General features: G+C 32.9%; 1 protein-coding gene across 4 annotated transcripts in view; it reads left to right on the top strand.

The window, feature by feature from the left end:
* Window positions 1-15,720, top strand: part of LOC106466591 — a 62,220-nt gene that overhangs the window by 20,185 nt on the left and 26,315 nt on the right. For all 4 annotated transcript variants that reach the window (XR_002612244.1, XM_022394617.1, XM_013926886.2 and 1 more), the window contains exon 2: window positions 13,257-13,362. Coding sequence is in view for 3 of the 4 variants with exons in the window: in XM_022394617.1 (XP_022250325.1) it covers window positions 13,257-13,362 (106 nt within the window). In the remaining variant the exon portion in view is untranslated. The remainder of the gene's footprint in view (window positions 1-13,256; window positions 13,363-15,720) is intronic.

Consider the following 15,720-nt stretch of genomic DNA (forward strand, 5'->3'; position numbering starts at 1 on the left):
AAATATAAAGTCTTTTTTCTAGTCAGAAACTTCCTTGATATCTTATCGAGGGTTCACGATGAGCGAGTTGATTACGAGTTGACGTAGGTATAATTCATCAGAAAGCTAGCTAGCTTTGCCCTTCGTTATTCACCAGCCACACAAGCTAGTTACAGGTCGAGTTTCTTTTGCCGCTGAAGTTATATAATATATTTGTTAAGCTATAAATGTCTGATGTGAATCCGCTGAAGTTAAATGATTTGTAATATTTAAACTTTGTAAATGCTCCTGGTCAAATATCGGAAGTTTTCCTACTGACAAGCGTTATAACAATCACAGTTATAGCTTCCGAAGTTTATAGCACACTGACTATAGCAAACTAACAATAGATACTCTCTTTGACGCGTCGCGTTGGTTATATCTATAGGCGTGTGGAGGCTTTCCAGAAATTTCAGTTTTACGTAACAATACTGATGCTAATACAAGTGTTTACGTACACACATATATTGTTGATTCTTACCCTCGAGACTCTTCAACAACTTTGGAGAATAGGCGGAGATTCGCAATACATATTTAATAGTATAAGCTATGTATGTTTCTAAATATAAATTTAATCTAAATAAACGCTGATATTAAAATAAATATATACTAATAAAATCGTTACAACTCACATTTAGATACAGATAGTTAATCACACATTATAAGAACGTATATTCTAGGCAACGTTTTTGAACCTAAAATCGTTTTTTCCATCACTTTGATGGCCATGATTATCTACTATTGCATGACAGTACAGTTTCTTTTGTAAAAGGCTTATGCAAGGACGGTGAATTTAGCCTTGGACAATATATTTTGACAAACTTTCCACTTATCCTATACTTTACGTGGAAGTCAGGTTTCAAGACAGATCAAAAGCATAAAAGTCTGTTGAAGCTGTATCGAAAGATTTGACACATGCTGAGTTGACTGATTGCTACGATTCTAGTTCCATCAGAGATTTCTCATGAAAGCAGTCATTGATTTCGTGGTATGCCTCAAAGCTTCTAAACTTCTGGGTTTTAAGCTTTCGTCAACTCCAAAACCTTATTTGTAATTTTTAAATTTTTAATCGACCCAAGATATATGCCCAGATTCATCGTAGTAGTGTTTTTTTGTTAGGTTGGTCCTCTATTATATCTATAACTTTCAACTTGTGAATAATTGGTTTGGGGTGTAGTTTAGGAAACTGTTACTGTTCTCACTGGCTCTTCAGTGTAAGTTGTTCAGCAGGTACAGAGAGCACAAAAGGCTACTTTCTTTAAAATGTGTGTTTTTCGGCTTTATATCGTTTACAAATCTCGCTGTTTGAATATTTTTATGTCTGTCGTTACATTGCAATACGGTCAAGATTTTGCCTTGAACCAAAGTATAGGTGCTTAGATGTTACACATGCCTTCTCTGGCCTCACAGCTCGCATTTGCGGGCTCAGGACATCGTATACAAATCATTTGTGTAAAGTGCGATACATATATAAGTATCTATAATAGCATATACTATATAACGATGAATGTAGAAATATAGGGTGGTTTATTTCTACAATTAGATTATTTTAACATCTGTAATTTATGTCAATATATAAAGGGTGACTGCCTTCCCACCATCGGCTATAGACAGTGAAAGGTAATAGGAGTTGAGACATTGTGGGCCAAACCACCCAACCGCTAACCCCTAATTTGATCTTCCGTAATGACTAACTAGTTTGACTAATTTGAATCATGTCTGATAGATGGAATGCCTTTGGGTGCTATGACCACAGACATTTTCCATTATGAGTTAAAGAACTGGCAATGGTCAACTTTCTTTTTCGTTAGTCTCGTAACGTACATCACGGTTTTGTTTTTATAATAATATTTATGTGTATGTAGATATAAATCACTGGTTAATATGTAGTACTATAGATCTGGGAGTCCATCGTTTGCGTGCTATTTATAGATCTGGGAGTCCATCGTTTGCGTGCTATTTATAGATCTGAGAGTCCATCGTTTGTGTGCTATTTATAGATCTGAGAGTCCATCGTTAGTGTGCTATTTATAGATCTGAGAGTCCATCGTTTGTTTGTTTTTAGATGTTCGTGAAAAACTAGACAAGAGCTAACTGCGTTAGCTGTTTCTAATTTTGAACTGATATATTAGAAGGAAGGCAGCTATTCAACAGTGTCCACCGTCAACTCTTGTGGTTATTTTTATTTAATCATCACCCTTAATAAGGCACCCTCCATTATTTTTATTTTGTCAATTATTTGTATCTAGTTTAATTGAAACATAGTTAAGTCCATCATTTTTCTTTTGTCAATTATTTGTATCTAGTTTCATTGAAACATAGTTTTGTCAATTATTTGTATCTAGTTTCATTGAAACATAGTTAAGTAAAATAATGGACTTAACTATGTTTCAATGAAACTAGATACAAAATAACTGACAAAAATAATTGACTTAACTATGTTTCAATGAAACTAGATACAAATAATTGACAAAAGAAAAATAATGGACTTAACTATGTTTCAATTCTCAGTTTAGGTTTCATTGAGTTTGAACTGGTGTTTATGTTATTTTCACATATAATTTAACAATCTCTTTTAAACTGGGATTGGCTTGACTTAATGGTTAGCATATTGGACTATGAATCCGAGAGTGCATAGTTTGCGTCCCCTTGTCACAAAATTGCGTTCTTTACATTGCGGTCGTGTGTGCACATAAGAGTTGTGATAAACTCCCATCATTGATAACGTGTAGCTTTGAGTTAGCGGTGGATATTTTTGACTTGCTGCTTCTCCTCTAGTCTAGCAGTTCAAAATTAGGTATTGATAGCGCAGATACATCTTGTGTAGCTTTACGCGATTTCTTGATGTTGTTGTTTGTTTTAGAACAAAAACCGCATTGTGTTATCTGCTTTGTCCACCATGGGGAATCGAACCCTAGATTTTAGTGTTGTGCATCTGCAGGTTTACCGTTGTCCCATCGGGGGGATGCGATTTTCCGAAACAAAGAAAGAAAATGTTTTTACATCAGCTTGCAGTTTATATTTTTGTTTACATAATAAGAAAATATTCACAAAATATTTCATTCTTATATTCATGTTTTATTTTTAACTAGCTGGAGTACCCTTCCTCTGGATGGAAGTTACGTACATTCATGATTAATGAAAGGTTATCTTAGGACATAAAAAGTTGCTTCCCTTATATATAATTGTAAAAAACGCATATAAAAACTGCAAAATATAAAATGTGAAACTGCAAAGTATTTCCGCATGGAACCAAAAAACTTTCATGCCAAAATTAGTGAAGATCCATTAAGAGAGGGCGAAGTAGTGGTAAAAAACGCAAAAATGCCCATAAAAGCCAGAAAATGCAAAACTGATAATTTATATGTACCCCCGCATGGACCCAATGAACCTCCATGCCAATTTTGGTGAAGATCCATCTACACACTGCGAAGTATTGACATGGATATACAACAGAAAACAGACTGTAGTACTATATTTATATCGATAACTCAAAATCTGGTTATTTTATTTGAAATACTTATTATACAAGTTTATTAATGATTTGTTTGGATCGGTAGTGCATTGTATTTTAAACCGAAATGAAACCACACAGGCTGTACACACATTATGGGGATTTCTTTTAACCGTAATTATTCCCGAGATTTATTTAAATTTCTCATTTATATTATGAATCCAGAAGAACGTTCTGGAAATGTCGCTAAACTACACACCTCTTGGAATTTTTATTTAAACAAAACCGGTACTTACAGAATAATGTGTGAGGTTCGCGCCTCAATGCTGCTCCCTGAACACATTCCGCAACTTGGGCCGAACGTGGGTTAATGGGCAGCATGCCGGGCTGCGGAATGAATGTACAAGTTTTGGGCTGCGACGCACTTTCAAAGAAAGGTGCATTAAAGAGTAACAGTTAATCCTGTTATTCGGTTCAAAGCCAGAAAAAAATCCTTGTGACGGCTGATGTTACAGAATGGCTGCCTTCCTTCTTGTTAGTATTTCAGAATCAGTGACGTCTAATACCTAAGCCTTAGGGATCTCTGACCTGACCTTTCAGTCCATGAGCATATAAGGTGTCGTTCAGGTTGAAAATAACAGTGCTTGTTAAGTGCAAATAAACCCATTACGTTAACATTATTTCGTGAAGAGTTTGTGGCAAAAGTAGTTATGGCAACATAATTTAAGAATTATCATTAAGATACAAAAATTTAACTGTTGTTAACTGCCACATTAGTGCAGATGGCGAAGTAGAGAACGAGCAGAAATCAAAATAAAGTATATAAGGATCAAATTTCACTGGAAAAAAATCATTTTGTCGTTATAAGTTTTTTTCCCTCAATACACAAATAATCATACTTCGGCATAGACAATATTATTAACTACAAAAACCCATAACAAAAAGATGAGGAGTTAAAAAGTACAAAAATTTAAAAAAGGACTTTGGTTTAAGGACTTACTTATCACTTTTTAGATTTACATCATTTGGCACTTTTTTTTTCAAATCACTTCAGTAACTGAGGCGAAAGCTGAACTGACAGAAATGGTCAGTCGGTGGTCAGTTGATTAGACACAATTATAATTACGCATGATGGTAAAAAATGCAAAACAACAACAACAACACAAACGTAACTAAATAATGATCATTTTAATAAAAATTCTTGTACTTAATTCTTCTTAAACACCATTAGTTGTGATTATATTTTAGAGAATTGCAGCTTAAGGTCATTTCCAGTAAAACATACACGAAATCAATAGAAAATATTAGGCCTACTCCCATATATCCTCTTCCTCTAATTTCTTCGGTTTACTTTTGTTAAACAAAAGTATTAAAACAGATTCAACAAGTATCTACCACTGAACTTTATAATAGCCTAGTATTTTCCAGCTAGCGCCCAAATTTCCGCATAATTTCTAAAATTGTTCTGTTTTCAAAACTTTTCACTAATTACTGAAGGTTAGAATACTATTATTATACAGTCTTCTAATTCTTGAAAAGCCCTGAAACCTAGCTAAAGAATGTACGATTTAAAAATGTGATAGGCCTAATACTAATGTTTTTTGACAAGTATAATTGTGATCATTCTTCGCCAACTTAACAGTTGTTGTTGTGTAAAAATGGCTTATATAGTGTTCCGACCCCTACTGTGCTTGTTATATCTCTAGCCAACATAAACAGTAGTGGATTGAGCGAAATACTTCGTCGGTAATATAGTGTGAATGGCATATTGTTATCTTACGCTCTTCTACTTCTTGAAAATCCCCCAAGGACTAGATAAAGAATGTAGTGTTTAAAAATGTAATAGGCCTAATACTAATGTATTATGATAACTATAATTGTCATCATTCTTCACCAGCTTGTAAAAGGCGTACACTCAATAACAATTTAATACAAATTATTTGTAGGCTATTAGGTTTATGTTGATTTAAAAATAGTTTACAACGTATGCCTGAAATTTCCGAAATTAGCATAACTTACTTATATTTATTTACTTATATTCGAACCTGAACCAGTTTCATAATCGAAAAATACTAATGGCCTTCTACTACGATATAGATAGGTTATCATCGTAAACCGCCAAAATCTGGGGGGAGGGGGGGATCATATTGTATGCATATCTATAATTGTTTTGTCGTTTTCGTTTTTCAAGTAGTGTCATTGTTGTTATTATTTTTCTTCACTTGAACAATATATTCTAGAAAAATAACAGGACGGTAAACAGTTGTAGTACGGAGTTATCTTGTCAGATTATTTCGATTTATTAATATTATTGAAACCTAATTAATGGTTTAAATCAATGAGAAACAAAAACATTTATTACATTCCAGGCTTCCGGACTGGTAGAAAAATTCCGTTACGCATTGCGAAACATTAAAACCAAAAATAATGATGTGTTCGGTCGACTTTTGATGTTAATAAACAGAGACTCGGAAGTCTACTAGCAGCAAAAAAATTAAAATAAGAGAAGAGCAAACACAGGATATAAAAACAAAAATATACTTATTCTGTTGATTCTAATGGATGCAAAAATTGGCATCCTTTAAAAATAGTCTCACGTGCAATCCAAGCTTTACATAGAGTTTTTAAATAACGTCAGTCGCTCTTTGAACGAACATTCCTTGGCATTTCCTTTTAGCTTTCCTCGCAAGATAACACGCGTATAATGCAACATTTGTTGAATCAGATACGCCATAGCGCAGAGACTTTGATCATCGTTGTCTGGTACATCTGTCGACTACGTTACTTGTTGTCTATGGTACTCGTTTTCTTTTCTTGCATTCTATGTGTTTCTGCCAGATTATTTACTGAGCTTAAAAACAACCATGTTATTAATATTTACTTTTCTTAATAAAAATCATCTTCATTTTGTATGTCTTAAACCACGTCTACCCAACAAATTTTGAATGAAGTTAATCGTTTCTACAAGTAACTGTCCGACAAACTACATGAAGTTTTACACATTTGGAAATTCAGTGATGAACGATTACATATAAGCACTGTGAAATGTCTACATATTGTTTTCAGGAAGAGAAACTGGTCTGTATATTGTTTTCTGGATTCACATATTGGACTTTTCTTAAATAGACTCATAGAACATCTTGTTGAAATTAGTTTGAATAACCCTGGTGTACTAGTCTGAACAGCTCTGATGTACTAGCCTGTGGTAACTAGTCTGAACAACCCTATGTATTAGCTTGTTATAACTAGCTTTGGTGTACTAGCTTATTAGAACTGGTCTGAAAAGCCTTGGTGTACTAGTCTGTCATAATTAGTCTGAAAAGCCTTGGTGTACTAGTTTGGGATAACTATTATATAATTAGTCTGAAAAGCCTCGATGTATTTGTCTGTGATAATAAGTCTGAACATCTTTAGTGCACAAGCCTGTGATAACAAGTCTGAATATTTCTGGAATACTAGCTTGTTATAACTAGTCTGAACAGCTTTGGTGTATTAGTTTGTGATAATAAATTTGAACGATTCTGGTGTACTAGTCTGTGATAACTTGTCTGAAAATCCCTGGTGTACTAGCTTGTTATAACTAGTCTGAACAGTTTTGGTGTATACTAGTCTGTAATAATTAGTCTGAACATCTCTGGTTTACTAGCCTGTGATAATTAGTATGAACATCTCTGGTGCACAAGCCTGTGATAACAAGTCTGGATATTTCTGGCGTACTAGCCTAATATAAATATTTAGAACGGCTCTGTTGTACTAGTCTGTGATAATTAATCTGAACATATCTGGTGTACTAGCCTGTTATAACTGAAAAGCTCTGGTTTACTAGACTATACGCGAATAGGATTCGGGTTGAGACAGACAGACAAACATGCTGTGAAACAAGGCTACCGCATACCAAAGTCGTAAACTTAATAAACCGAACACCTAAAAAATAGTAGATCTAGTTTGGTTGGCCCTAAATTTAATAGTAAAATATTCATTAAGCTAAAGGTACAGTAATGGAAGACAAAATGGTTTCGGACTGTGCAAATTATTATATGGAAGAATTGGAGAACAAGATAATACAAAATGATACCACATAATCATCCGTATGGAAGCTTTTAATAATTTATCTATTCATCAGTTAAACAGATAACAACGACTTTTTTGTCGTTCAATGAGTGAATTTTTATCGCAGTTGTATAAAGTGTATTCTTGAGGGCTCTCCTACTCTGATCAACTTGCTGGATATGTGTGTTTTAACTCGGCTTTCAGGAATTTCATTATAATATTTGCACTTTAAGTGAAGCTCCTAAAGGTGAAGAAATTCTATTCTGACTACGAAAGCCATATTGATTCTTTAAACTTCTATTACTTGTATTTTAAAGTTTCAAAATATACACAAAATAATATTATTGTCAAAGCAAAATCTGTACATTTAAACCTTGTGAACTTAAGAAAACTATGACCATAAGAGGATAACGAAATCAATGAACAGACTGATATAATTATTATTGTTGCATATAAACACACAATAAAGAAAACTCATTATAGCTTCTGCTAGACTACATGAAAATGACCCTGTTACAGATTTAAAACTTCTCACATCGTCAATAACTCAGTCTTTTTATGAGAATAAAAAGATAGAGGGCGCTAGTTGTTTTTGAAACATAATTTGTCATGACACCCGAAACGATTTTGCATTCACTAATAATTTACTATCTTCTTTCTAAAAGAAATACCCACAAAACGTAATTATTACGACAAATGTACTTTCTGAAAGAAAAGCGCATAATTAATATCATCGTAAGAAAATTATAAAATTAAATCGCGAAGCAAAGGTTTTCAAGTTACAAATGTCATCCATGTTACTAACATGAGATGTAAACTACGAAGCAACAATTCATCGATCTGTTGGTAAGTCAATGTAGTTTCTTTATCTCGCATAGACATCAGTGTGATAAAAAGTCTTCATACGCAATACATTCTGGGTGTCTAATATATCTATTGTTTGTTTAAACCATCTAGCAAACTTTGGGCTACAGCGCATTTCGTTCCCTAACGGTCACCGTTCGGATACAAATCGGTTTCAAAAACCATTGTCATTACGTTTTTAAACTGTAGTCTGAATATGTCATATTTCTAAATCTAAAAAGAAAATAACTTCTTAAATTTAATGACAATCTGGAAATTATATTTCCTAAACTCCCAGTTATTGTATTCAGTAATTTTTACAAAGAAATAAAATAATATTTTTAAATATGGCCGCTAACCACCGTTAACTGTGATGTTATAGATCCTGGTTTCTTGGAACTGTTCTATTCGAAGTTAACTTCGTGATTCTTCTTTACGCTTCCCTTTTTATTTAATTTCAGTGTTGTATACTTCATTTGATATTTTATTTTAATTTCGCATTGCAACAAAGAATTCCGTTTAGCTTTAAGTCTTTTTTTTCAAACTGTTTGTATCGTTTTATTACATTTGGCTTTTTTTTATATTTTAGTTTCACAAGTTGTTACTTGATAGTGATGACTCTGGTTTCTTTCATTCAGCACTGTTTTATCTACCCCTATATCTTATTGGTCTACTTTGCTTCCTTGTTTTTTTTAGCTTTTTCATGTATTACACAAACCACTCACTTTGTTCAGTTATGGGGGTAGGGTCTTCCCCATTACCTTGACAAACTTTTTCTTATTAAAATATACAAATACCTTTACTTAATTCTGCTCTCATCTGCACAATTGCTTTTATTCTAGTAAAATTATTAATCCGTTTTGTTATCTAGAGTTTTAAACTATTCCACAGTAAAAACAACAACAAATAAACATTATGTTATATATATTAAAATTATGGTGATGACTACATGCTACGGATCAAGAAAAATAGATTTAGGCCTGCTCTGTGAAGAAGTGTCTGTAGTGAATAATATTAGATCAACAACGAGATAGTTTAAAATAAAAATGGAGATTTAGGCCTGCTCTGTGAAGAAGTGTAATGAATAATATTAGATCAACAACGGGATAGCTTAAAATAAAAATGGAGATTTAATGTCTTCACTTTGATTTGTTTTTGATGTAGATTCACTACCAAGTATTTCAGAAAACATTCAGTTATATCGAAGAGCTATATTGATGATAATGAAATTAAGTGATGTTTATATGCCGAAGTGGTTGCAGTTAAAAAAAAATAAAAAAATGTACAGAGTTTGTTTAAAGGTCTTGATATGTTTAGCTATATTTCTACATTAAAAGTAATTTTAGCCAAAACAGGTTTTTTTTTTTCTTTTTGAAAGGGGTTATTGAATGGACCCATGATAAACTGGAGAGATAATAGGTGGAAAAAAGATTCAATAAAAATTACACTTTACCCTTACCGCAAAATAAACGAATTTAGCTAATTTTCCTTGGTAATTCAGAAATTACATAACTGTGTACAAATCTGGAAATTTCAAGTTTAGTGGGTTAAATGCAGAGAATAAAACAGTTGATATCTTGTACATTTTATCTGTGAGAAGTTATATATTGTTTTAAAAAGATGTATTTTTGAGGTATAGAAGCTCCATCTGGAAAGAGAAGGATTACAATGAAAAAGACCTGACAAAATTGCAAGATAGTTAGTTTTAATAGTTTTATTATAAGTTGCAAATGGAATAATATAAATATTACTTACATCATATATAAAGTAGCACAATATTTGTTATATCATACATATGACAATTAATGTTTTGTTAGAGAACCTACTTAAAATAGAGCAATATCTTGCTTTATCATTCAAAAGGAATTAAGTAGAAAATAAAACAGTATTCAGTTTCAACATAATCTGTAAGTAAAGTTTTACAATATTTAGTTTTAAGATCCAACATTTCGAAAGAACTACAGTCCGGTTTTATTGTATACGGTATTTCTATAAATTCTCAGGACAGTCATATGTATGATTATGATAACGTTTTATCACCCTTTATTGACTAAAAGGATATTATAATATTTCAGCTCGTGCGAGATAGATACTTTCGTATATGGTGGTTTCACTTAGATTTTTGAAAATACATTCTTTGAAAGTGTTGTTAGTCTGCTCACTATTATACAATTATTTTCGGGATAGACTCTGAACGTATGTGAATTTTTCTTAGCTGTTACCATTGTAACTGTTGAGTCACACGTCTATGATATTGTTGATAATATCTAAACGCTCTAAAATTGTTGACCCAATATGTTTCTAGGAATTAATCCACCATTTAATTTTGCCCTTTAATAACACACACACGCATATATATATATATATTAAAGAGAACTGCAATAAAATTGAATTATCGCAGGTGTGTGCTTAATAACTTTTGGTTTTATTTAGTTGCATGAAACCTACAACTTTACTGAGGAAAACAGTCACGTATGATAGTTGTTTAGCTCTTTATTTGTTTAAAAGTAAGACTGTAGAAAATAGGCACAAACTGTTTATACAAACACCTTTTTTTTAGTTAATAAACAAACAGTTTTCTTTTGTTCCTAGCTTTTGGACTGAATGATAGTCCTTCTCAGGGATAACAGGTATCAAACAAACAATGTGTAACTGATTGAAATTTGAAATGGAACATGGGACGACAATGATGTATAAACGTGCTGTGTTAGTGTTATTAGATTCATAAGTATTGTTGGGACTAAAAAAACTTAAGGTATGTATTTATTACATTCCATAGAGGCCGAATATTGTCATATAAATAAATTGTAAATATATTAAGATTAATATACTCGTGTTTAGAAAGTTCATACTATATTAAACATCTTATTATATTATATATGTTTGTTATTATTTTAATATAATATGAACATTCTAAACACGTGTATCAATGTTCGATTTAAGAATGACAGTGTTCTAATTTAGATTTAACTGGATTAGTGAACTTGTAGGATATCGATAGCTCCTGATGAACCTGTAATAGCGAAATATTGAGCTAATAAATTTACATTCTGGAGATATAGGTCGGGATTTTATTTACGTTTATAGAAATGTCTCATAATAAACTCCAGTTTGCGTTAAACAATGTTAAGAATTATAATTAATTATAATTTCAAAGTTAACTGGAAAGGTATTTTTGTAAAATTGTCGGTATCGTAATATAAATTAATTAGCATATTGCTTCTAAAACAAAATTTTTTTTTTTGTATTTACAGACAAATAAAATATACTTTAATTAATTATAGATGGTAGTGTTGTTCTAGGAAAAAGTGAATGTTTACAGCTGATTGCTTATTTAGTGCTTTAGGCTTAGTACTGTAGCTTAACGTGCTTGGTAGTGGATTTAAAGGCACCAGGCTAGATACCCACAATTCTGCTAAGCACGTTCCCCACTTTTAATTGTGGGCGCGTTATAAAAGTGACAGCTAATTCCAATCTCATTTTCATCAGCAGCTCAAAACTAGAGATGACTATGCCTTTACCATGGGAAACTCTGACATCGCTGTTCAGACCACGTGTCACATAAGGTGTTCAGGTTAAAAATACTGAATACGTTTTGGTGTAAAGGTGCTAAGTATATTCATGTCGCTTCTCATATTCTTATCATAGGTACTTTCAACACTATTTCAATAGCAATAGTGATTGTGTCCAAAATGTGATTTTTAGTGTTATAAGCTCTCAGGTTTACACTGAACCACCGAGTGGGGGGAGGAGGAAGGGGAGAATAGATGTTACATATATGCAAACTTCTAATTTTAATAACACAAAATGTATCCAACTATTTTTGGCCGATTCAAACAAAAATGAATTTAGCGGTGCAATCTAGTGAGAATATCACAATCAAAGATTTATATCTTAGATCAAAGAGAATAAAAAATTAAAAACATGTTAGAGACAACTTCTCTGCAGATATCTCGAATTTATACGTTCGACCGAACTTTCCTTCCATGAGACACACAGATGATTTGAGCGTAACTCTAATTTCTTCGAAAAGGGGCTGAAGGCCGCCTGAAGGAGTCACCTGTTTTTACCACTCACACCATTATACAGTAGTGTGTTATCTGTCTGCCAGTCAGTCAGTATACACTAAAATGACGTCACATAAGGGAAGCTTAACGTTGCAATTTGTACTGTCGTAATGTCAGTAAAACGTGCGTATGCTATGAATCACGAGAACAATTATGCACTCTGAAGATTACAACACAGTATGACATATGAACTTCAAAAGCAAGAAATAAGAATATTTGTTACTTTTAATTGAGGTTTAATATACTCTTGAAATGGAACACTATGGAAATACACTTAGTACATTATACGTCAGCTTGAACATTATCAAGATCCAAACAGGAAACATAGTCAGAAATGTTTTCCAAATTTAGTGTGATTTGCATGATATATTATCTCATACCTAGGTTACATCAGGATATAATGAGATGTAATTCTAAGAAATTATGGCTGAAAGCAAAGAAGAATATACTATAATATGTCAAACGCACTATATCAGCCATATCCAAGGCCTTTCGCTCAATACCAGTGCTTGGATAGAATAGACACAATAGTGGTCTAGGTGCTACTTATATCATCAATTTTCGCGAACAACGGCTTTTATGGTGTAAACTAGAATAAGCAAATGAAATGTATTTATTATTATCTTATTTAAGTCATTTACTCATCAGATATTTAGGTTATGAAATATTTACATAATATTATTTATTTTATTTTACCACTGTTAAGCTAGTTAAAATCGATAAAGAAATCCTGTCATAGTTTCATTATTAATCTTAATAGATATAAAAATAGTTACAAAGGTGAACTTACCATAATAACTCATAAGTGAATTGTTGGCTTTCAGTACCACCAGATCAACTACCAGCCCAGGAAGCTCATTCCTTGTTCTGTGAACCTAAATGTTCGTCCAGCTTTTGTCTTCAAAATCCTAGAGCTATTTGTTCTGCTAGGTAAGATAATATCTACATTCGTAATGTATTGTTTTTCCATGTTACAGAATACTTGTAGTCGTGGAGCTCTGTAAATATAGGTGTTCCTTACTTTTGTTATTAAATAGTTTTTAAACCTCCAGAATATGATCAATACCATACATTTTATTTAATACTATTAATACGTGAAATTAAATGAGGTTAATCAATCCGATTAAACTGAAATGTAACTAGCTGTCTAATCAACTGGAATCTAACTAGTTATTTAATTAACTGAGCTGTAAAAGTTATCTAGTTAACGGAAAAGTAGTTAATTATTTAACTAACGCAAAAAAATGTATCTAGTTATCTAATTAACTGAAATATAGCTCGTTATCTAATTAACTGAAATGTAGCTCTTTATCTAATTAACTGAAATGTAGCTCGTTAGATAATTAACTGAAATGTAGCTCGTTAGATAATTAACTGAAATGTGACTAGTTATCTAATTAACGGAAATATAGCTAGTTATCCAATTAAGGGAAGTGTAACTAGTTATCTAATTAACTGAAATAAAACTAGTTATGTAATTATCTTAGATCGAAAAGTTGTCAAGTTGGCTAAAAAGTGATATTTTTTAGCAAGTTTTGGAGTTGTTAATAAAACAAGCAATATCTACCTGTATTAAAGCAAGCATAAATTTTCTGATAATGATGTTTCATATTGTTTTCTTGGTAATTTTTTCCTGATTCACATTACATATATAATCATATAATATGCATATAAAATCTACCTCACCCAATACGAAAAATAGGTGCTCTTAGCTTGTTAGCAATATTAGTGATTTATATATATCTGACCACCCCTAATATTTCTTTGCGTGACGTACCGATTCTTTATTGTTTGAAATTTATACAAAACTCAACGTGAAGTTATTGAACCACAACGAGCTCATTTATTTAAGGTTAATATTTTTAAATTTAGAAAATTGCTTTAAGTTTATTTTTGTAAATTTTCGCACAAAGCCACACAAAGGCTATCTATCCATAGCCGTCCTAATTTTGAACTTGTAAACAAGAGGGAATTGAAGTTAGTCAACAATTTTTGAACTGTTTTTGTCTGACCGATGGCATGGTATTTAAGGCACTCAGTTCACAATCTGAGGGTCGCGGGTTCGAAATCCCGGCATCGAACACGATTACCTTTTCAGTCGTGGGAACGTAATAATGTGACTGTCAATCCCACCATTCGTTGGTAAAAGAGTAGCCCAAGGGTTGGTGGTGGGTAGTGTTGACCAGTTGCTTTACCTCTAGTCTATCACTGCATATTTAGGGTTGGCTAGCGAGATAGTCCCCGTGTAGCTTTGCGCGAATTTCAAACCTAATCAAACTTGTCTGATCGAACAGTAGGATTGGATCATCAATTTTACATAGTATTCTAGGCTTCAAAGTGCGCAGCATTGTTTTTGCGAAAATGGACAGTTTCACAATCTGAACATGCTAATCACTAGCCCACGCTCAATCCAATGGTTTTAAGAATTCTTTATTCTTTATATGTTTAAAAAGCATTGTTTGATTTGTTGAATTTTGCATCAAGCTACTCGAGTACTGTGCTAATCGTCCGTAATTTAAAAGTGATAGGCTAGAAGGGACACAGTTATTCAACACCACCAGCCACCGCCAACTCTTGGGCCACTCTTTACCAACTAAACATGGGATTGACCATCACATTATAATGCTCCTATATTTGAGGTAGAGATTCGATCTCGAAACCCGCGGATTACAAATCGAGTGCCCTAACCACCAGGCCATGCCAGGCCCTCTAAGAAACGTAACACACTGGTACGACAATAGGTAGGGCATTACCCGCGCAACATGCCGTTAGAAGGCCCTACAAATGTGTCTACCTCAGGCAGTAGGGAAGGAAGGGAAGTGGTAGAGATAATGATCTTATCAGAGAAGGTGCGTTATTAGGCCGCCATGACAGGCAATATGACGCCAGAGACTATTACGTAATAGTTCCACGAAGTGGAACCAAAGGGTGCATTGCTAGGCACACATTGCTAGGCTGCCATAACAGGTGATCATGACGTCAGAGACAATGATGTCCACGATATGTATCAGCATGTCTCAACATGGCTAGATTTAATACAATTTACTGACCATTTATATGCAAATCGTCCTGTAAAAAGAAGCTTAACACTAATTCATTAGTTCTATATTTAATTACATTTCCTGACCATTTATATGTAAATCGTCCTGAAAAAGGACACTTAATTAAATATCAGGAATAATTTGGAACCCACAAAGATAGGTCAAATATGTTTGTTCATGATTTTGTTGTAAAACGTTTTCATGTAAATACGTCCTTAATAGAAGTGTATTTTTATGTAAATCAGAT

The sequence above is a fragment of the Limulus polyphemus genome, unplaced genomic scaffold (genome assembly GCF_000517525.1).
Source record: "Limulus polyphemus unplaced genomic scaffold, Limulus_polyphemus-2.1.2 Scaffold2313, whole genome shotgun sequence".
In the NCBI taxonomy this organism is placed as follows: domain Eukaryota; kingdom Metazoa; phylum Arthropoda; class Merostomata; order Xiphosura; family Limulidae; genus Limulus; species Limulus polyphemus.